Source organism: Bubalus bubalis, chromosome 4 (genome assembly GCF_019923935.1).
Source record: "Bubalus bubalis isolate 160015118507 breed Murrah chromosome 4, NDDB_SH_1, whole genome shotgun sequence".
Taxonomy (NCBI): Eukaryota; Metazoa; Chordata; class Mammalia; order Artiodactyla; family Bovidae; genus Bubalus; species Bubalus bubalis.
In genome coordinates this window covers 49,019,642-49,043,480 of record NC_059160.1, presented here as the reverse complement: position 1 = coordinate 49,043,480, position 23,839 = coordinate 49,019,642, and the positions used below count along the sequence as shown (strand labels likewise).

Sequence of the window (23,839 nt, the reverse complement as noted above, 5' to 3'; positions counted from 1 at the left end):
TGAGAGGCAGCCAAAGATATACATGTATGGAGCCAGCAGCATTCTGAGCACCAAATGTGCAAACACTCATTTTCATTCTTATAATAACCGTGTGGGGTAAATACTATTGTCCCCATTCTGCATGTGAAGAAGTTTAGGCACAGAGAGGTTAAGTAACTTTTTTCTGAGGTCAGGCAGCTTTTAAGTGGCAGACTTCAAACTGAACCCAAACGTGGTCTGACTCGAGTCTGTGCTGTCAACCTCTATGCCTACTGCTGGAGGACCACTTGCTAATATTACTAAGCTAAAAACGCATTTATCCTTTGATCCAACAATACCATCTCAGGTATTTTCTATACAGTTGATCCTGCACATGTAAGAAAAAGCTTGTTTTTAAGGCTATTCACTGCTGCCTTCTTCGTAAGAGAAAACCAAATTTCCATTTACAGTGGATTAGTTAGATAAATTGCAGTATAATTACACAGTGGAATAATTATACAGCTGTGAAAAGGAGAAAATGTTAATGACCTGCGTGGAAGAGCTCCAGAATGTATTGCTAAATGTAAAAGCAAGGAGCGAATGGTGTGGATAGTGAACACTGCTGATTGTGTAAATAAGTGGGAGGAGGAAACAGAACATATATTTCCGTATATGCATAAGGGAATACTGGAGGAACACACTAGAACTAACACAAGTAGTTACCTCTGGGGAGCAGGGGGCAGGAAAGCATTGGATGAGAATGAGGTGGGGTAGGGTTTTCAATAAAAACATCAATATTTTTTAGATCTTTGAACCAGGTGAATATATTACCTCTTCTGAAGACTTATGGTTAGCTTGTTTGGAGTTGAAGGAAAGGAAAAACTTTCCAAAGAAAATACATTTGGGATCTCTCTCTCTGACCTCAAACCAAGAGACGGGCTTGGGAGGAAACAAGGGACAGAACAGATGAGTGCCCTGGGATGGAAGCTTCCCTCCCATCCCGGTCATCTAGCCTTTCACAGGGTGACTTTGCAGGTCCTTGTATCAAGAGTCTATTTCCAGGACTTCTGGTGTCCAGTGGTTAAAAATCCGCCCTGCAATGCAGGAGACATGGGTTCGATCCCTGGTCAGGGAACTAAGATCCCACATGCCGAGGAGCAACTTAAGCCTATGCGCCACAACTCCTGAGCCTGCGTGACACAACAAAGATCCCGCATGCTGCAACTAAGGCCCGACACAGCCCGATAAATACGGTTTTAAAAAGGAGTCCATTTTCCCACCTTTTTAATCTGGGCTTGACCATGTGACTTGTTTTTATCAAAAGCCTATGATGGGATGAAATGACATCGTGCAGCTTCTAAGGCTGGACCTTGAGAGGCCTCGAAGCTTCTACTTTTGCCGTTTTGGAAAGTAATTCTACCACATAAGGAAGCTGGGTCCAGCCTGCTGGAGGATGAGGCCCCAGGAGAGAGAGAGGCTCGACTGACAGGCGACACCAGCAACCAGATGTGTGCAGAAGCCCTCTTGGACTGTCCAGCCACAGGTAAGCGGACAGATAACTACAGCCCTATGAGCAATCCCAGAAGAGCAGGGCTGCTAGATTTAGTAAGCAAGCATTCATGACACCCAGTTAAGTTTGAAATGCAGATTAAAAAAATACTTTCTGAATATAAGTCTAACCCGTGCAATATTTGGCTTCCTGGTGGCTCAGACAGTAAAGAATCCACCTGCAGTGCGGGAGATCTGGGTTTGATCCCTGGGTTGGGAAGATCCCCTGGAGGAGGGCATGGCAACCCACTCCAGTGTTCTTGCCTAGAGAATCCCATGAACAGAGGAGCCTGGCGGGCTACAGTCCATGGGGTAGCAAAGAGTCGGACATGACTCAGCGACTAAGCACGTGCAATATTTGAGGGCATACACTCCAAATTATTCATTGTCTGAAATTCAAATCTAATTGGGCATCCTGCATTTTATCTGGTAACTCTCCAGGAGAGACCATCGGGAGATCCTCCCAGCTAAACCAAACTCAGTACAAGTGACTAAATGAAAAAAACTATGAACAAAGAAAATGGTTGCTTTCTTAAGCCCCTAAGTTTCAGGGTGGTCTGTTATGCAGCAAGGAGTACCTGATGCAGGTACACGTGGAGGATCACAGTGGGGCCTAACCTATGCTCGGGCCTTGCTAGGTGCTGCCTGCCCCCCAGGCTCCATCCTCTAGGCCTCCTTTTGCCCATTTAAAGCTGGGGTGAGGCCTTGGTGGGTCTTGCTCTGAGTCCCCAACCCTGAGCCGGCCCAGCTCCGCCCACACCCCAAGTCCACTCTCAGCCCTTCCCAGGTCCCAAAGCACTTACTTGAGATGGGGATGGGGTGATGCTGGCTTCTTGGCCTCTTCGCCCTGTTGGGAGGCGCTGCGGCCCTGCACAGGGGGCCGGGGCTGCGAGGTAAGGGGTGCGCTCGACTTGGGGGCCTGGTTTGGAGAGCTGCCTCCAGATGCACGGGAGAGCTGGGGAGACCCTGGCGATCTCTGCTGTGGCGATCCAGACTGAGGGCTCAGGGGTTGCTGGCCTTGTGGGGAGAGCCTCTGCTGGGAGGGGCTCCCAGATCTTGGGGGCTGAGGAGACTGAACTGGGCGAGGGCCCCCTACAGGGAGAAAAAAATGATTCCGTTCAAATTCTTTTAGGATAAATAAGGCTGTGCACGGGTGTCACTTTGAGGACGCCCATTACAGGGTTCTTCCTACCAGTGAAAAACGGAAAACAATACAAACGCACAACTGTAGGGGAACTGACTGGAACTTTAAGATACATTCCTGTAATGGAATGTGCTATGGTCATCATGTATGATGTGGCAGAACAATATTAAACACCATGGGATGTTGTTGATGATATATGCTAAATATTAATATAGACTACTAGACAGAAAGCAGCTTATAAAACAGTATTTGTGGGTTAATTACATTTTGGCATGTATAAAAATACATGCCCGAGGCAAAGGAAGGAGTCCTTGCCCTGTCCAAGGGAGCAGGCTATGCATGCTAAGTCACTTCAGTTGTGTCTGACTCTGCGATCCCATGGACTGTAGCCCGCCAGGCTCCTCTGTCCATGGGATTCCCAGTATTCTGCAAGAACACTGGAGTGGGTTGTCATGCCCTCCTCCAGGCGATCTGACTCAGGGACGGAAGCCGCATCTCTTACTTCTCCTTTTCTGGAAGGTGGGCTTGTTATCACTTGCGCCCTCCGGGAAGCCAGTGTCCCTAAGGGAGCAGGATTACTAAGTGTCACTGGCATTCGCCACATAGTCGCCCAGTGTTTCTAGAGCTCCTACTCCGTCACAGCAGCTGGAAATCTGGATTTTATGTGAAAGCTTCTCATTTTTAAATGTTGGTTTGCTTTTTTGTTTTGTTAAACTCACCATAGGTCCAAAAAAACATGTTTTCTTTTATCTTAAATCTCCCCTCTTTCCCCAACACTCTGCCCCTCAAGGCTGATTAATATCTTAGAAAATCTGGACTCTTATTCATTCATTTATTAACTATTCGTTTAGTCCCTATTATACAGATGAGATTCACCAAGAGACTAGTAATTTTCTTTCAGCTTCTTGGCAAAGCAAAAAAATAATAATAATAATAATACTTTTTGTTTGAGCACATAGAAAAAAATTAACTTATATGTAGATAGTATTTGCTTAGTATTTGCTTTAGCACAGGATCAGTGCTAAAAGATGATGAGGTTCCTTAGAAGAGAACGTCACTTTCACTGAGTTGAAAATGAGTAGTGAGTTCAAAAAACAAGTTAATAATGTGATCTTGTTAATTTGGGAACTCAACGAAAGCATTGTGTTTTAATTAGCCTTGTTATTTTTACTCTAAATGTTAATTCCATGAGCATTTTCTTTAATTATCCTAATTTGTTTTTAATTGATTGTTTTTCAACTCACTAAAAGTATGTTTAGCCTCCTGTCCCTTAAAATAATATCTCTTTATTTGTCGAGCATGTCTCTACTCTGAGCCGGAGAGGAAGCAAGAATACAGTAGCTCTCTGTTTTAGAAGCGCTCTGTGCAAATGTGGCTGAAAAAGTAAGTCCTGGGGCAGAGTGGGAAAGGAGAGGGTAGGGCAGAGGCATGGGCAGAGCCTGGCGGGGTGGTGAATCCTTTGCTTTGAACATTTTGTAAGCAAAGAACTATCACTTGGCAGGAGGGCAGTGGGCTGCAGCGGTCATAAGTATTCTTAATGATGACATCATTAAGAACAACGTGTATATTATCATCGCTGTGCTGTTTGTAGTTGTTGTTTAGTCACTAAGTTGTGGTCAACTCTTGGTGACCCTCACAGACTGCAGCCCACCGGGCTCCTCTGTCCGTGGGATTTTCTCAGGCAAGAGTACTAGAGTGGGTTGCCATTGCCTTCTCCAGGGGATCTTCCTGACCCAGGGATCGAACTCATGTTTCCTGTGTTGACGGTTGGATTCTTTACCACTGAGTCAGCAGGGAAGCTTAGTAAGACACAAATTATTAATAGTGAGTTTTAAAAAATAAAAGAGTTTATTCTGGCAGTGTCTCTTTATATCAGGATAACTGCTTTCCTTACAGAAAAATCCAGTAAGAATAAAGTTCTTGGCATCCTTGCTGGCCTCAAAGGTTTTGATAATCCCTTTTGTGTCCTTTTGAGGTCCCTATCCTGTTTCTCCATCTACTTGACATCTCTTTGGACCCAGATTTTCTTTTTTTTGGCACACTGTGTGGCATGTGGGATCTTAGTTCCACTGCACTCCCTGAGGTGGAGTGCAATCCTCTGGATTGTGTAGGAAGTCTCTAATAGTGAGCTTTTAACAGTTAAAGTCCCTGATGGCTCAGACCGTAAAGAATCTGCCTGCAATGCAAGAGACCTGGGTTTGACCCTTTGACCCTCCTCCCCTGGAGGAGGGAATGGCAACCCCTTCCAGTATTCTTGCCTGGAGAATTCCATGGACAGAGGAGCCTGGTGGGTTATAGTCCATGGTGTCCCAAAGAGTCAGACACGACTGAGTGATGGGTATCAGCAGTAAATTACTAGCATCTACGAAGCACTACCTCCACAATGGGACATCTTGCTAGTTATAACTGCTTCTCTTGCATTATCTCACAGGCAGCTCCCCTTTACTAAACAGGCAGATGTCATTTCCTGCTTCATCACTGTGGAAACTGAGCCTCTGAGAAGTGAGGTAGCTTGCCTAAGTCTGCCAGAGGGAGACACTGTAAGTAGATTCAAACGTGTTCATCTGCCTGAAGAAGAACCCAGTGTTCACTGGCACACAGTTGTGTAAGTCCTGAAAAACCCAGTGTTCACTGGCACACAGTTGTGTAAGTCCTGCAATTTCCCTTTTCTTAAATGCTTTCTGCTTTTCCAGGAAGAGAAGCTCAGACGAGAAGGATGAATGGGTGTTTTATATAAGACCTGTGGAAGAGGAAGCCCTTTGCTGCCCAAGGCTGATTTTCCCCAGAAGCAATGAGTGCATCACTTTGATAAAGGGAAGGTCCCCGTGTGATAATAGTGCTTTATTTCCCATGGGTCTTAGGGCAGGTCCTTAAAAGATCACCGTGAAAATGCCTGGCCTGGCATCTTGGAGTGAAGCTGACCTGAGGCCCTAAGCTGGCACTAGAGCCATGAGGGTGCCTGGAAGGTTCTGACATCGAGAGAGGACATGGGTGACTTTGGCCCCAGGCCTGAGCGTGAGAACACGCGAGCAGCTGGCAGCCCAAGAGAAGGGGTTAGTTACTGCCACAGTCTCCTTTCATCTTGTCATCAACAGTCCATCCATTCTCTGATAAATGGTGGCATTTACTTAGTAATACTGGGATATTTTTGAGGAATGATTCGAATTGACAAGGTTCTATGTAATGTTCCATTTTTCTTTCTCACTCTTGCTGGTTGGCTCATAAATCTATAATCAGGCACTGCTAGTGGCTAGGAAGCAGGCACTTTCTAGAAGATCTGAAAGACCAGACTTGTAAACATGCCATTTTCTTGTGCTTCCTTGGACAAAGCCTCAACAGCTACCTCTGTAAAAAGGAAATACCCCTGTTTACATCGCTGACACGTTAGGAAGCTGAAAATGAGGCCATAAATGGGAAAGTCCCTAGCACAGGGCCTGGCACATATTAGGTACTTAATACATTTACTTTCGGTCTTTCTTCCCTCCTTTCCTGAGGGAAATCCCTCATTTCCTTTAAAGGAATGACAACCTCATGGTCTCCTTCATTTTGCACACAGAGCAAGGGAATAAGTCTGGTAATTAAGTATTAACATGGAGTTTTTCAGAGTGCCTTTTTGGAAGTCACATGTGGATCCCTCAGTGCATTTCAGCATCCTTGCCTGGATGGTTTCTCTTGGTGGGTGGCTCGTCGTGGGTCCTACCTTGTGTGGGTGGCCGCGGCTGGGGTTGTCCAAGTGGAGGACCCAGTTGGGCTTGCCCAGGGGATTTTGCTGGTTTAGTCTGAGGAGCCTAAAGCAGAAGAGAAAAGAAGACTGTTGTGGCCACTACAGCCATTCACTTCCTGGATGGGAGGGCAGGATTTGTAAACATCTGTTTGTTATTGAGGTGCTCAGTTGCTCAGTTGTGTAATGGACTGTAGCCCGCCAGGCTCCTTTGTCTATGGGATTCTCCAGGCAAGAATACTGGAGTGGGTTGCCATTTCCTTCTCCATCGTTATTGAGGTAAAACTTACATAATGTGCACAGCACAAATAGTTTCTACACGTGGAGACACCTGTGTAATCACCAAGCAGGTCAAGACAGAACATTTCCAGTGGAGAAGGCTGCCCGTGCCCTCTCCAAGCCAGTGGCCTTCTTGAGAACAAGCATCTTTCTGACATCTGTTATCACAGATTTGTTTTGAGGGGGAAAAAGGGGGATCAGGTTTTGAGACTTGCTTTTCCAGAAAGCTGGAGATCTAGCAAATTCTTTGGAGAATCATCTGGTAACCCATGGTGAGGATCAGGGAAGACAGGAGCTCTGTGTTAGCGTGAAGAAGTTGGAAGATGAGCAAATGGAAGACACAAGAGTCCCTGTTGACCAGTGCCCTGGGAGCACACAAAGGGCATGTGTGTACATGTGGGCATGAGTGTGCGTGCGTGCGCACACACACACACACACCCTGCTCACCACTCAGGCCCGGGAACACACACACCCTGCTCACCACTCAGGCCTGGGAGGGAGGGCACAGAGGGGACAGCTGGTTTTCTATGATAATAATCTCTGCCTGCAGACACTCAAAGCCCAGTTGAGACCACGTTTTTCTCTCCAGGGTGGCAGAGAGAGGGAGGGCCCCTCAGAGCCTCCCAAATGTCCAGGTCAGGAGCAGGGGTACAAACTCTCCCCCAAGCCCAGCCCCACCCACACCCCATTTCTTTCTCTCCAGGTCGGTTCCTCCCTGGGTGCATCTCCTCTGGATCAGGGCACCCCCTCCCAGACGGCCAAGCATCTCTCATGACTATACGCTCTCTCACCCAAGGCCTCAGGGGCGAGGGCACCGTGCCCCCTGGCATCAGGAGTTGGCTCATTTTGGATATGACAAGGTCGGCCATCAGCTGCTTGTCCTCTTCCACGTGCTCTCCAATCAGGGGCATTGAGCTGTCCATCACCTGTGGGCGAGAAAGGAGTCCTGAAGGAGCCTTATGCCAGGGGAGCCTGGCAGCTGAGCAGCGCATCCCAGGAGGGTGGGCTCAGACCTCAGGACAGAAGTGAACACTAGATGGCAGTGTTCTCCATGCAAATCTCCAGCCCAGCGCCTCCGCTGGAAATGACCCCCGTGGAGACAACCTCCGATTTCCCGCAGTTCAGTCTAAATCAACTCCCTGGACTCAGTTCAATTCAGTCTGCATTTGCTGGGCCTCAGACATGCGACCAAGGGCGGGGAGCCTTTGCTGACCTTTTCTGCTCTTTTCTTTGGGGAGCTGGTCTCTGCCCCCTCCTTTCCCACCTTGGCCCCTACCCAGGATTGGGGCCAGTTTCCTGAACTTTGGCCCAAGGTCAAGGTTTTCCACAAAGCCGAAAACAGTGAAGGAAGGGGCTCAATTATGATCAAAAAATGACAAGGGTTGGAGTCAACTCAAGATTCGGAGAGAAGAGGGAAGAGGTGAGGCCTGTTCTCTGGAACTCTAGCAGAATAAACTGCAGAGAAATTTCTTCCACAGGGAGAAGGCTGCTTCTCAAAGGAGGCACACTTGTAATGGGAGGGGCCCTGAGAGATCAGGGGCTTCCCAGGTGGTGCTGGTGGTGAAGAACCTGTCTGCCAATGCAGGGGATGTAAGAGATGCGAGTTCGATCCCTGGGTGGGGAAGATCCCCTGGAGGAGGGCATGGCAACCCACTCCAGTATTCTTGCCCGGAGAATCCCATGGACAGAAGAGCCTGGTGGATTACAGTCCATGGGGTTGCAAAGAGTCAGACACGGCTGAAGTGACTTGGCATGCATGCATGCTGAGTGATCATATTTGTGCATCCACTCTTTTGGCAGATGGAGAAACCAAGGCCTGGAGATGGGAAGGGCTTGCCCAAAGTCATGTAGGCCAGTTATCCAGGTGGCTCCCTAGGCATGGACAGAGGCAGAAGGTCTTGGGTGGGTTGCTGGAGGATGGGGCCTTGGTGGGCTCTCTGTCTCCCCAGCTATAGGAAACCAGCCTGTTCCCCCAGCTCACCACCATCTAATTCTCCATCTGGTTTCCCCTTTTCCCAAGCTCTAGACTCACGAGGTTCTGTCTCCCATCCAGGTCCTTGGGCAGGTAGGTCATTGACTCTTCCCACTCTCTACCTGGCTAGCCCTTCTCATCTGCCAGGAACATCTAGCTGGTCCTTCCTCTGCAAAGCCTTCTTGGCACTCCTGCCATCCTTGCTTTGGTTGTCTCACCATCTCCTGTTTGTGTGTGTCTCCCCAGCCAGACTGTGAGCCCCTGGCTTGGGGATGGGCCCTGTGTCCAGACAGGTGTGCCCTTGATAAGTACCTGCTGAATGGAAGGACAAGTCCTGTTCATATCGATAAGGATACTAGTAAGAGCTGTATGGCTTTACTAGGTGCCAGGTGCTGTTCGAAGCACTGGGTGGAGAGCTCACATAAATCTCAGAGTATCTCTTTGAGATAGGTACCATTACTGCTCATATCACAGTGGGAAAGCTGAGGGTCAAAGAAGTAGCGAGTTCCAGGACAGACTGCGAGCACTCCTTCTACATCTCAAAAATCACCGAACAGCTCTGAGTAAGAACTAGGAACAGGAGACCTGGCTTCCAGGCTCTGGTTCTCCTAGGGACTCGGGGTATGATCTTGGCAGCTCACTTCTCATCTGTGGGCCTGTTGTTGTCCTCAACTATAACCTGAGGGGGTTGGGCAGCTGCGAAGACCCTTGCATCTGGGACTTTTAGGAGCCCATTAATCTAAAGCACCTACTATAGTTGTTGCTGTTTAGTAGCTAAGTCATGTCCAATTCTTTGCGACCCCAGGGACTGTAGCCCGCCGGGCTCCTCTGTCCATGGGATTTGCCAAGCAAGAATATTGGAGTGGGTAGCCATTTCCTTCGGAGAAGGCAATGGCACCCCACTGCAGTACTCTTGCCTGGAAAATCCCATGGACGGAGGGGCCTGGTAGGCTGCAGTCCATGGGGTCGCTAGGAGTCGGACACGACTGAGCAACTTCACTTTCATTTTTCACTTTCATGCACTGGAGAAGGAAATGGCAACCCACTCCAGTGTTCTTGCCTGGAGAATCCCAGGGACGGGGAAGCCTGGTGGGCTGCCGTCTATGGGGTCGCACAGAGTCGGACACGACTGAAGCGACTTAGCGGTAGCAGCAGCAGCCATTTCCTTCTACAGGGGATCTTCCCGATCCAGGGATCATACCCGTGTCTCCTGCATTGCAGGTGGATTCTTTACCACTGAGCCACCAGGGAAGCCCTATTATGGTTGGGAAGCTGAAAAGCAAACTCAAGGATGTGAATACAGATTGTATTAGCAAACTGAGCTCCCTATGGGCTGGGCCTGGGTCCTTGGCTTCCTGGATCCCATTGCCCGGCACGTGGACCGTCTCTCGGTCAACGTGGGCTGAGCTGAGCTATGGCTGTGGCGCCTCGGTGTGCGCAGCTCTGGCCTTTCTCTTCCTGGCCCTGCCTGCCCACTCTTTTTTTTGTTCTGGTTTCTGTTTCCTATGTTCGCTACAGTGGAAAACAGCCGCCACAATGAACCTGAGGTCAGAGCATTTTGCAGTCCCCACGGTGGACACAGCTAAAGGAAGTGGACATTCGGGTCTCCCCAGGGAAGCATTTTTCCAGTGAGCAATGTCATTCCCTGGACAAGTCATGGAGGACAAGTTCAAGGGTCTTTCCCCTGAGTATTTCACTGTGAGGATCTTCACAAAACATGTCCCACAAATGTTATGTTCTCACCACAGAGGTGGCTAAGGAAATCAGTATTTTTGGATCCTGTCTTTGTTTTTTAAAATACCTTTTATCTTCCTGGTAAAAAGCTCCCTACCTCCCTTGCCCCCACTCTAAACCAAAAAGCAAGGGAAACCACTCTGTAATGTTTGTGAGAGAAAAAGAAAAAGTCTGAAAAGCCATTCTTTCCCCCCTGATACATTTTTGAGAAGTTTTCTTGTTTTTCAAAAGTCCAAACTCACGATCTTCTTTTCAAATGTGGAAGGTCTTTCATCCCTGACCCTCTGAATGTCTGGAGGCAGGGAGCCTGGGTCCACGGGTACAAACTTTTGTTTCCTAAGAGTGAAAGTTGAGGAAACTCAGAGAGGCAGAGCTCTCAGGGCAGAGATAATGCTCAAGTGAGAGAGAAGGAACTAAACTCACAGAAGGGAGGGGGAAGCAGCCCTGGAGTCCTTCATTTGCTGACTGCAGGCCCCTCTCTGAATGGAAGCTCCAGAGCAGAGTCCCTGCTACCCTGCCGTATCCTCATCGCCTGACTTGGGGGCTGGTGCCCAGAGGAGGAGCTCAACAGTGAATGAATGAATGGGTGAATGAATCAGTGACCATGTGTGTGTCAAAGCTGAGTTCATGTCTGGTGGTCCTATGAGGAGATGCAGAGGCAGGAGGGCCATGGAGGGATTCCAGAGATGCAGTGCCCTGGGCATGGATCTGAAGCACCCAGGTGTCCTCAGGAAGGTGGGCACCTCATTCCTCCAGGGAGCAGCCTGGGTCTGACTCGGAAGCAAGTGTGCAGGATGGTGGTTCTGTCCCCCGAGAAGGGGCTGCTGAGGGGATTTCAGGTATGGTGGCCACTGGACTTGAGGGGAGAGTTTTTTTTTGACTGTGCCACATGGCATGTGGGATCTTAGTTCCCTGACCAGGGATCAAACCCACATCCCATGCATTCAAGCATGGAGTCTTAACCACTGGACTGCAGGAACTCCTGAGAGTTGTTTTCTAGAGCAGGACTGAACTTGCTAATATAGATGGTAACTCATCCCTGGAAGTTACCAGGCCTTCCTTGGGCCAAGACTGGGCAGAAGGGCTGTGTCCACCCTGGCCTCCCTCCTCTCCACCTCCAAGCTGGTCAGTCTAGGGGCTCGGGGTGGGAGGAATGCCTTCCTGGCGTGGCAGGAGGAGACCAGCGGGGCTCCCACCCCTCCAGTCACTGGTCCTGGCTCGCTGTGGGTCCTGGGAGTGGTGCAGACAAGCTGGGCTGGAGCACTAGCCGGCTCTCGCGGTCATCCTAGCCATGTGCTTCCCATTAACCGCCCACACCCAGGGGAGGGGGCAGCCGCAGGGCGCTCCCTCACGTGTCTTGGCCTTGTGTCAGCACCGCCCCTCTGCTGTGGTGTGAGGAGAAGGCCGCAGAAGGGAAGTACCGGAGGGACTGGTGGGGGTGGTGGTGGTGTGTGAGCAGCGAGACGTGACGCTGGGGAGAGAGCTCTGAGCCAGGGCAGCCTTTTCAGGGGAAGCCACGGAGAGCCATGGCTCTGGCGGGGGCCGGGAAAGGGTTGAGGGGGGGGGGCTGTGAGGTCAGGAGAGACACAGGGGAGCCATGGCCTGGGAGGAGGACTGTGGGATTGGGGGAGGCCTGGGGAGGAAGTCATGGGGGTGGGCAGGGGAATGGGAGGCCCGCAGGGACCCACAGGCGACAGCTCTGGAGGGCAGCAGGGGCGCGCTGGCCTGTGAGATGCAGGGAGGTTGAGGGAGAGATTCTGGGACTCTGAGCCCCTCTGAGCCTCTCTCATACATTTCCCTGTATTCCCACCCCGTTCCTAACCATCAGTGCCCGCAGCGACTAGGGCACCATCCTCCCTGCCGGCCGGCACACTCCATACCTGTCTTGTTCAGGGCTCTGTCTCCAGAACTGCCCCACACCAGGCCCATGGGAGCCCCTAATACATGTTTGTTGATTGAACAGATGAGGGACTCTGCACGGTGACTGTGGAAGTGGGTCCTCTTTACCCGTTTGGACACTAAGAAAATTTAACAGACTGGAGGGGACAGAATCTTGCCAACTCTTGGCCCAGTGCCCTTCCCCTACCGTTAGGGCCACAGGTGCTGGAAGGTTATCAAACCTCATGCCCAAAGTCATCAAAGTCCAGGGCAGGACCCCTGGGCACAAAGGCTTTAGATGCAGCTGAGGGGGTGGATGGGGGTACGTGAGGGCAGTGGGTGAGAAGCCTCTGGAGCCGCTCTCTGAGGCCTAGGCTGCTTGTGCCCCAGCCCTGACCTAAGACACAGCTGACCACTCTGGAGATCACACCTGGACTCCTTCCCTCTGGAATGCCTACCCAGGGGCCTGGTTCCGGCCAGGAGGAACTCCCGCTCCATTGCTCACCTCTATGATGTAATCTCTGCCATCTTTGCTGTGGACAGCCTTGACAGCACAGATGTCCAGGCCACCAAACATCTCCGAGCAGCTGTCCACCCACAGCCTGTACCTGCAGGGACGGACAGACAGTGAGTATGCGGGACAGGGGGAAGGGGCGGGAAGCAGACAGCGAGAGATGCAGAGACAGGGGGAAGGAGAGACCCAGAGAGACACCCACAGAAAAAACAGGCTAGGAGACAGACAGTGACATACACACAAACACATCCATTCAGAGACGGAGAGAGACAGGAAGACATAAGAGACAGAGATGCATGAGAGAGACAGAAAGGCAGAGAAACAGACACAGAGAGAAACAGAGGCTGTGGGAGAGACAGAATGGGTAAAAAGAAAGGCAGAGATATAGATGGACAATGAGAGACACACAGAGGGAGAGAGGTTAGAGAGGGAGCCAGGCAGGCAGGTGACAAGCAGGATGAGGGGGAGGAGTGAGGGGAGTTGGGGGGGATCTCAGAGACCTGACCTCCTTCCCCTCCCCAGGACTTTGCTGGCCCCCCAGTACCGGGGAGCTTGTCCTGCCCCCAGCTGGATCTGTCCTGGACCCCAGCTGCCCCTGAAGTCTTTTTCCCTTGGGAAAACTGCTTGAAGGGCCCCAGAAATCCCTCCCAGGCCCAGCCTGCGGGGACAAAGGGTGTATTCTCCCCCTGGCCTGGGGCACGCAGGCAGAGGAGCCTGGCAGGCTTCTCCAGCCTGGCCCGGGGGCCTGGCCTTCTGGACCCGTTGCTTTTGTTCCCTTTCCAGCCACTTGATGGCTGCAGGGTCCGTTTGCTTTGCAGGAGAAGATCTCAGTGCTGGACTCTGACCCTGCAACAAGGGGATGGTTGTATCTTCCCGGCCTTGTGCTTGGCTTCCTTTGTGGTGGCTGGATTTGGAGTCACAGGGGACTTTGTGTCAATGTTCTTGCTTTTCTCCCCACTCTCCAGGGTCACATGGGGCACGCCTGCTCGGAGGTCTATTTGTGTCTCTGAGCCATAAGGCCTGGAATGAGCTGAAGTGCTCTCAGAGCTGGCTCTCTCATCTCCTCTGCTAAGTTCCCTTGAGGCACTGAGGCTACTGACCATGAATTTGCAGAAGGGAAAGTGGATTCCAGGCCTGAGCAGCCCCACTCCCATAGCAGGCTCCTCTAGGAATGGCCCATGCGGCCTGGGACTGAGCAGAGCCAGGGAGATAATGACCTGCTGGAGACACCTGTGAGCAGCCTGCGAGGCCTGGGGAAAGGCTGGGCTTACGTTCTGGAAAGCTGGTGGAGAAAAGGGCCACGACTGCCCCTTGAATGCCCACTGGGGGAAGGCTGTCACTCCCCCAGACCAGGTGGTGCAGTTGAGCCAGGGACCCCTGAGACTGGAGAGCACAGGTGGGCACCCACCTTGGGGGCGGCACCTGGGACTGGCGGGAAGGGAAGGAGACTGCTATTTCCAGTGCACTCCTGCCACTGAAGATCCCTTTCTCATTAGCCCTCTGGCTTGGGTGCATTACCTCCAGTCTACAGCTGAAGGAGTTCAGAAAGGGTACTTAACCTGCATAACACAAATCTGAAGGGGGCAGTACCACTCACTTTAGTTCATGCTGTTTCCTCAGCTTAGAGCCCTGAATGAGTTCCACAAGGGCAGGAACCGTGTTACATCCCTCCCCTAAGTCTCAGTCCATGTTACTGCAGCACGGTGGTCCCACTTCACTCTCTCGGGGCAGAGACGTGACACAGGAGTATCTAATTACAGTGCTGCTGCTTTCTGGGTCATCGTGATGGGGTCCATGATAGTCATGTGACTTAAGTCAGGCCTATCAGTGAATAAGGCTCAATTCCAGGCTTTGATTGAAGTGGTTGGGAAAGACATCTTTCTGCTAGACTTGACGCAGTTAAGATGTAAGCCTGGAGCCACTTTGGATCACTATATGAGTGAGCTGACCTTCTGGAATGAAGCCAACATGCAAGAAAGCTGAACTGAAGTTGGCAGTGAAAGTGAAAGTCACTCAGTTGTGTCCAGCTCTTTGTGACCCCATGGACTGTAGCCCACCAGGCTCCTCTGTCCATGGAATTCTCTAGGCAAGAATACTGGAGTGGGTGGGTAGAATAAGTTCTACAGGCCTACCTGGAGCTGCACCTCTGAAAGTTTTCATTGCCACAAGCCAGTAAATCCCCTTTGGCTCCAACTAATCCATTTTCTGAAACTTGCAACTGATACAGAGTTGTTAAAGGGAAGGGTTGGGTCTTTTTGTCTGGACCTCTTTAGTGCTCAGCATACATAACATGCAGTAGGTACTCAATACATGTTCACTGAACAGACCTTTCTGACCCTAAAGCCCATGCCTTGCCCACTGTCACTGAAGGCTTGCAAGCAGAGATCACTGGGCACTCAGCAAGGGATGTGTGTGTGCTGCTGGCCTCAAAAGCAGGTGGCTGGCCCTTCTTCAGGTGAAGATGTGAAGAAGAAGAAGCTTTCAGGCTCACGGGTGTTGTTTAAAGGGAGGGACTTTCAGCCACTGTGCCTTTCTGCCGCATTCATGATTCACAGGAAATTGACCTCTACCTCCTCATGCTGAGACAGGAATACATCTAAGAGAGGAGTGGACACTCCGGGTGGGAGCCCTGGTACCCTAACGGGATGCTTCCATACAGCTGTCAAGAGCAGAAGAGACTGGTGAGGGCTTCCTGTTCTCTTCCTGTAGCAACTGGCAGGGCCACAAAGACCCCTGGACTTGAAGTCAAGATGTCAAGATTTTAGTCTTATCTCCGCCATTGATCAGTTCTGTGACTTGGACAAGCCATGCTCCCCCTCTGAACCATCTTTCCCATCTGTAAAATGGGGTTATTGTAAAACATGCCCTGAAGGCTATTACGGGCAGTAAAGTGGATCATGCCTAGGAAAGTGCTCTGTGGGTGGTGAGACACTGGCCAAAGTGCAAGACGGCATTCATGACAGGATCCTTGCTGTATCCCTGTCTACCTCCCCCTGTGGCCGGTACCCCTCCCGAAGCACCTCCGTTACTTCTTACCTCTCTGTCATGGCCACCTGCTCCAGCATGGCAGAGCCTGTGTTGGCCTTCCAGTTTCCAGAGATGGAGGTTCTCCTGTACCAGAACAAACGACACAGTGACGGCAGTAGGGATGCTTGTCATTGATCTGCTTTCCTTTTTTGCTTTGGCTGTTTGGTGGCTCTGATTCAAATATCTAGCTTACATTGTTCTAAGTCGCTTCAGTCATGTTGGACTCTTTGCTATCCTATGGACTGTAGCCTGCCAGGCTCCTATGTCCCTGGGATTCTCCAGGCAAGAATACTAGAGTGGGTTTCCATGCCCTTCTCCAAGGGATCTTCCTGACCCAGGGATCGAACCCATGTCTCTTATGCCTCCTGCACTGGCAGGTGGGTTCCTTACCATAAGCGTCACCTGGGAAGCCCACTATGATGTGCATTCTTAGATATACATCCTGTCTTCAGATTTATTGTGTTTTTATTTCCCTTTATGTTGATTGTCTTATTTCTTGGGTCTTATGTATCTTTTCCTAAGCCACGTTTGAAATCTAAAATTGAATTTAATGAATGCCTACACTATCAGATTAAATCCTTCAAATGACCTCCTGTTTTTTTTTTAGAAGAACTAGGGTAGTACAGCCCCTCGTGACTCTGGAATCTTTTTTGAGCACTAAAATGTAGGAAAAATAACCAATGGCGAGAAGTGACTGCTTTTTCACGGTGAAGAGCAGGAAGGCCTCTGCCTCTGCCTGCCTCATGACCCTCTCAGTTCCTTTGCTTTTTCTGCTCCAGCAACAACTGACATCCCTTCGGGTACTCCAAAGCCATGGATTTTTTCCAGTGTATAGGCCTCCATATACTTTTCCCCTTTGCCTGATAGAGTCTTCATCTCCATCCTTGTCTCCCTAAGTCCTACTCATCTTTCAAGTTTCATCTGAAAATGTGACTTTCTGACATGACACTTCCCCAATAAGAACCCCCTATACTACATTCTACCAATGTTTAGAAAAGCTCATCTCAGTTGCAATGACCGCTTTAGTGTGCTGACTTCCCTGAGGGCAGTGAGCATGTTTGACTCATCCCTCTGTACCTCTAGTGTCCAAGGGTTCCTGGCAGGTAGTAGGTTCCAGGTAACAACTTACTAGGTAAGGGGTTGTGTATGCTGAAGAGAAATACAGACAAAGTATATCCAGTGGCATATCTGGATTCAGCAAAGACTGAATGGCTTTAAGCAAAATGGAAGTGATAATGTGATCTGTTTCATGTCCAAGGAAAGGCATGTGATTGCGCTTCAGAGGTGAACCAGTGCTATCCAATGTCTTTCTAAAAGAGAAAATACAATGCATCTGAGAATAGCAGATGCTGAGAACAGGGGGCCAACAGGAGCCATAATGGTTCAAGTGTTGCATTTAACATTTAAATGGTTAAATGTTGCCGTGACATTGATAAGCTTCAGTTGGTTCAGTTCAGTTCAACTCAATGCAATTAAATTCAATTTGGCAAACAATCATCAGGCCACCCTATGTCTTGACTACAGGACTAATCTGAGTGTGCAGAGATGACCCCCCTCCTCCAGCTGTTCACTACCTTAAAGGGTAGACTAGCCTAAAACCAGAACAGAGGCATAGTAGGGTTAGCAGTACACATGAGGTGTGAGGCATTCTGGGGAAACAACTTTTTAGATACTTTATGTGACCCCAGAAGGTAGTGACTGAGAGGTACCTGGAAGGATGAGTAGGATATGGTAGAGTGGGATCTGTATGGTGACAAGGGAAGGTAAGAACTGACTTGAGCCAGACAGGTACAAGTTTGAATCTTGGTTGTAGTGTTTCCTAGTTTAACCATGGACAACATTTCTGAGTATTTTCTCATTAGTAAATAGGAACCATTTTAGTACCATGCTTATAGAGCATCATGTGGATTAAAGGAAAGATTCTCATAAATCTCTTAGTACAGTGGGTGCTACTATTATTTTTCAGTAAGTGTAGATGAGAAAAGAAAGCATTCTAATGCCAGAAACAGCAGGAGCACAAGCTAGATTGGTCTTCTTCCAAGAAGATAATGATAGAGCTGATAGTGAGTGCCTTCTATGTCTGAGACTTGGGTCTAAAAGCTTTATAAACACAGGCTTCAGTCTCACAAAACCTAATGAGATGGACATTATTATTATCATCAGTCCCATTGAATGACAGAAGCCACAAAACCATATCTGAGAAACTCTGTGCTCTTAACCATGACTCTCCACGGCAGAGCTGAACACAGGTCTGGGGAAAAAAGTTGATTGGCCCAAATATGATGCAGCCGCTTGAATGAAGGATGGAACGTAGGCTGTGACAATGGAACCTAGGTTTATGACACAGGTTTGATGCTGACCCCCTTGTTGAAGAGGGCAGGGGTGAGTGGAAAGGCGCTGACCTAACTAACTTTGGAAATTAGTGGAGACTGGATGCCTAAGAACAGAAGAAACCATATGTAAGTCCTGTACCATAGTTGCCAAAGTTGTTTCTCACGGGGCTACAGCTTGACAGTTCTGCAACTATACACATGTGCTGGGATTGAACAAGGAAGTATGTGGATGGAGGATGGGGGAAGCCAGAATTTTTCCACTGTTGGGAGTGGAAAGTTACAGATAAGCAACTTGGGAAGGCTAAAGTGAATCATGTTGAAAATCGAGCACCAGTTGAAAGTCTGACACATCAATATGAGCTGTTTAGCTTTAGCTATAGACGGATATATACAGAGAGAAATAATTACAGACATGTGTGTATACACAGGTTGAGATACACACATTTATTTCCCAGCTCTGTCTGCTGAGAGGACTTAGACACAATGACATTCAGTAGCAACAAGCTCAAAGGCCTGAGTGCAGGGCAGGAAGTGGGCCAGAAAGGACGTTGAATGGTCATGGGCGGAGAGGGCGTTCTACACCGAGGTCTGACACGAACCCCTTCCCTCGGACGTGGGCCAATGCAGGGTCCAGGAAACGCCATAACTAATGACAAATTGGAGCTGTCGGGACAGAAAGGCTCAGCATAAAGAATGCGGCAATGAGGTAATCCTCAAGAAGAGAAACTGGGACAAGGTGTCGTCAATGTCAAGTGGAAACGCTAACAATGAGGAGAGGAGGGAAATGATATCATGAGGGATGGTGGAGGCCTCAGGAATGTGTTGGACCATGCACTAGAATGTTCTCCGACTCAGAGGGGTTATGAGTGTGGAGGTGACTTTATCGCCCTGAAGGCGTCTGAGAGCAGTGACAGGTCTGGCCTGGCTCATGGGTGGGAGAATGGTTGGCAAGACAGGCCAGAAGTATTCCTTGGCTCCATCCCTTTCCTGGGCATATTTCCTTGCAGGTCAACGGACTGCATTTTCTCCAGTTTTCCAGGCAGTGGCAGAGTGGAGTGGTTGCAACTGAAACTGGGAGGCCTGCAGAGCCTAAAATGACCATCTATCTGGCCACTTACAGAAAAAAGTTGCCAATCTACAGTCTAAGCAATCCAGGTAGAGCAAAAGTAACCCTAGATAATACAGAAATGGAGATGTATGTGATCAACGCAACCTTACTTACTGAGACAGGTGGGAGCTAGACTTGGCCTGTGGGCTGTGGTTTGCTGACCCTGACCTAGTGCACAGATCCACCACACAGAAGCACATAGAGAGATTGCCCAACTGTCCAGAACCATCTGTTGCAGTCTTCAAAGGGGGAACCATGCAATCAGCACTCCATCCAGGCTTGGAGACCAGGCACTTATTGCCTCTCTGGAGTCTCATCATTTCAAGTGGAACCAGCACTACTCCAAAGTAAGACAGAGAGGCCTTGGAGCAGAAAAGACTGAGCCCTCCACGCAGTCAAGAGCTCCCACTCATCCTTGTAACCACAGCTCCAGCATGAGTCATCATCTGCTTGAACCACCCCTGGATTGAATGTGTGATGAATTTTCTGGCATTCGTCCCTTTTCTTTTAGTCACGTAACCTCTGTCTCCACTGGATAATGACCCTGCCTGTGGTGCATGCTGTCTTGGTGGGACTCTCTATACGGATCGTCTGCCCTCTTCTGATAATCATGTGACCACCGTTGGACTAATCAGCACTGTTTCCGTGGAATTGTAATCTTGAGTTAAGCCCTGAAAATAATTATGGTAGATTCCCTTCCTAATGGGGTGCCACGAAGATTGTCTATTATTTCTGGCTACCCAGATTCCTGGGGCTTCCCTGAATCCCAGTATTTCTGAAATTGGTAATTTGGGGTTAGTTAGTTTTTTTAAGTTTCTGATCATCAATGGGTTTCTAATAAATTCCCTTTAAAAACATTTCACCGTATTAGTCAGATGTGGTTTTTACTGCTTGCAGGTGAAGAAATCTGGTGTAACTCCTACCTGATATTATTAGTCCCAGAGAAACCCTTTTGCAGCCCACAGCCCCAGAGCCTTCCTTTCATGGTTATAGGTCAGATCATGACACTTCTCTGCTCAGAAAGGAAGAGAAGAAAATCCAAAATCCTCAGCAAGGCACTCAAGGCCATCCTTGATGTGTCCCTTCCATGTATGTCTCCTGTGACATACATCCCCTATCTGCTTGCAAAGAGGCCAATAGTCTTTATTTCTCTGGGGGAAACAGCCTTCATTTAGGTAGACAGATTTTTTGCCCTGGAATAAGCCATGATGGAACAGCAGCCTTCCTCTGTGACAACTAGAGGTGAAGGGAAGTAAAGGAGACAGAAAGGGAAGATAAGATGTCCCTGTGGGGGTCTCTGCCATGGGGTTTGGTTTCGGTTCCTCTCACACTCTGCTCCTACCCTTCCTCCCGGCCTCCCAGCCCCTGCCCCTGCCCAGGGACTCACATGTAGGCCTTGTAGTTGGACCCGATCTTCTGGATACGGATGTCATACTTGGAGTCGATGAAGGCCTCGGTGGTGGCATAGGTTTTGGCCATGGCCACCATGCTGGTGACGTCCTGGTAGTCATGCTGGTTTTCTACTTTGATCTGTTGGGAGGATGAGGGGATGAGCACCACATACCCAGTGTTCATTGAGCACATACCCTGTGCTGGGACCCAGGGCTGCATACATAGTGACCGTGAGAAGGTCATCTGCTTGGCAGGGGAGGCAGACACAGGATGCAAGTTGCTCTCCAAAGGCAGCATTCCACCTGGGGAAGTCGAGGGAGTCTTTATAGGAGGGGTGGGCTCTGAACAGGGGTCAGGAGAGGGAATGCGATTCTCACATGGGCTATGACACAGGTACATTCTCTGGAGAGGATGGAGGATGGACAAGCCAGGGGCAGGAGGAGCTGGGGGGAGGTGGGTGGGCCAGTGGTCCACACTGGCCAAGGGGGCAGGAGGGTGGAGATACCTGAAGAGGGTCTTCAGGGAATAGACCATGGTGGGCCTCAACAGCTTTGGCAGGGGCTAGAATGCTAGCCTGAAGGCTCTGGATAGCCAGTTGAAGAGGAGGAGTTTAAACAAGAAAGTAGCCACATTTGTGTTTTAGAAAAAGCACTCCTGCAGCAGTGTGGGGAGCCGGGTAGGGGGTGTGATATGGGACAGAGAGAGACCAGTGTGTGTGTGTGCGTGTGGTGTGCCTGGGCAGGTGTGTGCATGTGGGCTGTGTGTGTGAAGTTTGTGGGGGACATGTAGAGTGTGCGTGGAATGTGCAGTTCGTGGCATATGTGTGTGGTGTTTGCATGTGTGATGCACATGGTGTGGTGCTTCTGAGTGTGCAGGCAGTGTGGGCATGTATGTGTGTGGAGGGAGTGTGTTGGGAGTGTGCATGCTCTGGACACAGCTAGCTCTGCTAGGCCAGAGGCCTGGGGGAGAAACTCACTCATGCTGTTTACTGGGCAGAGGCCAGGAACACGGGGTGTGCCCTGGGGTCAGCGAGAGGTCTCAGGAGAGCTTCCAAAGCCAAGGGCAGGGGACGAGGCCAAGGCTCTGGGAGGGCGATCTCAAGACACACCAGAGGCTGACTCCAGCCCCTGTGGATGGCTGCGGGCCCCCTCCTCTGTCATCCTCACTTGGACAACAGAGGGGTTCCTTGGCCAGCAGTGGGCAGAGGCCAGATCCTCAGGGATGGGTGTGTGGAGCTTGTGTGTGGGGTGGTGCTGTCCTTCCAGCCTCTTCCAGCCCTTTCCCACCTGCCCTTCAGGCTCAGCAATGCCTAGACCACTCCATCCCCCCATAACGATGCCGCCCACATCTGCCCTGACCTCACACTTACAGAACATCTTCTCAGTTCTCTTCTGGGACTCAAAATAAGATTGTGGGGCAGGCAGGGTGGGCATTATTATGACCATTTAACAGATGTGGAAACGGAGATCTCTCTCCTTGTCCAAGGCCAGAGAGCAGCTAAGCACAGAGCTGAGAATGAAACCTAGGGCTCCAAAAGCACAGCGTTCTCTGAACCATCCCAGGGTATTTACGAGTGCACGTCCGGTCTCCCACCCAACAGGTCGTAAACAGCTCGGTAGACCTCCTCTCTGCTCTCTGTGTGTCCCCGCCCTGGAGACAGCGAGCCTCCTCCCACCAAAGGTCGAGACCACACTTTGTTCTAGGTCCCCTAAGGCTCTGACTGCTTGCTGTTCCCTCCTTCCTCGTAATAGGACCCTTAAGTTTTCTCTGGGGATTTGGCCTCTCAGCTAAAGATGATTTTGTCTCAGTCTCCCTTATCTCAGTAGATGTAGCCAAGTGTCCAAGTCCAGCTAGTGAAAATGTGAGGAGATGTGATGTGAGCAACCTCTGCATGGTGCCTTTAAGATGAAAGAAAACTTCCCCTTCCCTCTCCCTCCTTCTACCTGGCTGGGATGTTTACATGATGGTGGGAGCTGGTGCAGCCTTCGTGGGCCACAAGATGGAAGCTGCATGTTGAGCATGACTGACTAACAAGGTGGAAGGAGCCTGGATTCCCCACCCCATGCTGTCCCTAGTCTGCCCTTGACTGTGTGTGCTCAGACTCCCACATGAGAGTGAAGTAAACCTTGATCTTCTTTAAGCCACTGTTATTTTGGTCTTTGTTAAAGCAGCCAAACTGTATGTCTGCCATGCATTTTCTAGCTCTTGCTCTTCATTGATTTTTTTATCTTTTGAATCAACATGATCACGGATGCACTAATCTCAGGTTGTTCCTGCTTTTCCATACCTCAGTTACCACTACTCTATCTCAGCATCCTTATCTTCCACTCACTCCCAAACCAACTCTCTTTGGATGCCATTCCCCACCACTCCACACAAAATGACTTGGCGAAGGTCACTTCTGACCTCATTGGTGAATCCAATCGAGTTTCTTTGGGTCCTCTTGCTGCTTTGACACTCCATGGTATAGGAAATCGCTAAACTTCTTGAAATTTAGTTTCACTATTCTCTTCTGGTTCTCTTCCTTTTTTCCCCTGGCAACTTCTTCACAGTCTATATTGCTTCCTCTTCCTTCAACTACCCCTTGGGTGGTCACAGTATTTCATTCTCGGCCAATATTTGGGATCTGGTAAAGAGCGTCAGAGTTACTGAAATTAAAGAACAGGGCTGGGAGCTTCCAGGGACAGCTTGTTTAATTCAGTTTTGTCAGTGGATGGACCTGGAAAGGACCACAGCTACTTCCACACCTCAGTTTCCTAGTAAGCACAACATACGCCACAGGCTGTCTCGGAGATTTCTAGTTGTCCACAGCATCCATTCTCTTTTTCTATAGCTGTGAAATGCCTTAATCTGGTGGTACATGACCATCCAGAATAAACATTATACTTCCTCATCTCCCTGGGATCTGTGTGTGCTCATGTCCTCAAGGCTGGGTGATCACGTTTTGGTCAATGGGACTTGAGCAGAAGTTGGGTTTGAACTCCCAGGTCTGCCTTAAAAGAGAAGTGTGTGTGTGAGGTGGAAGGGGGAATGCTTCACAGTTCTTTCTTGCCTCATCTGACTGGCTGGAAGGGCACCATCATAGACTTTGTATCTGAAAGGCAACACCCCAGGAAGGAAGGATGGAAGGAGCCAGTTATGTGAGAGGGAAGGTCCTAGCTTGTTTAAGCCATCTTAGGTTTTTGTTACAGAAGCTAAACTTCGTCCTTAAGTAAATGTCTGTAGAATGCA

The 23,839-nt window shown here is 49.7% G+C and overlaps 1 protein-coding gene and 1 long non-coding RNA gene across 3 annotated transcripts in view; one reads left to right on the top strand and one right to left on the bottom strand.

Moving 5' to 3' along the window:
* The window catches only part of SYN3 (synapsin III), a 484,704-nt gene that overhangs the window by 2,501 nt on the left and 458,364 nt on the right, over positions 1 to 23,839 (bottom strand). For both annotated transcript variants that reach the window (XM_025283567.3, XM_025283568.3), the window contains exons 8-13: positions 20,604 to 20,746; positions 15,785 to 15,859; positions 12,740 to 12,842; positions 7,442 to 7,576; positions 6,351 to 6,438; positions 2,310 to 2,598 (exon numbers count right to left, since the gene is read on the bottom strand). In XM_025283567.3, the coding sequence (XP_025139352.2) occupies positions 2,310 to 2,598; positions 6,351 to 6,438; positions 7,442 to 7,576; positions 12,740 to 12,842; positions 15,785 to 15,859; positions 20,604 to 20,746 (833 nt within the window). The remainder of the gene's footprint in view (positions 1 to 2,309; positions 2,599 to 6,350; positions 6,439 to 7,441; positions 7,577 to 12,739; positions 12,843 to 15,784; positions 15,860 to 20,603; positions 20,747 to 23,839) is intronic.
* Positions 3,610 to 6,120, top strand: LOC112584523. The gene is made up of 3 exons (XR_003108762.3): positions 3,610 to 4,033; positions 5,082 to 5,255; positions 5,344 to 6,120. It is a non-coding gene; the product is annotated as an uncharacterized LOC112584523 (long non-coding RNA).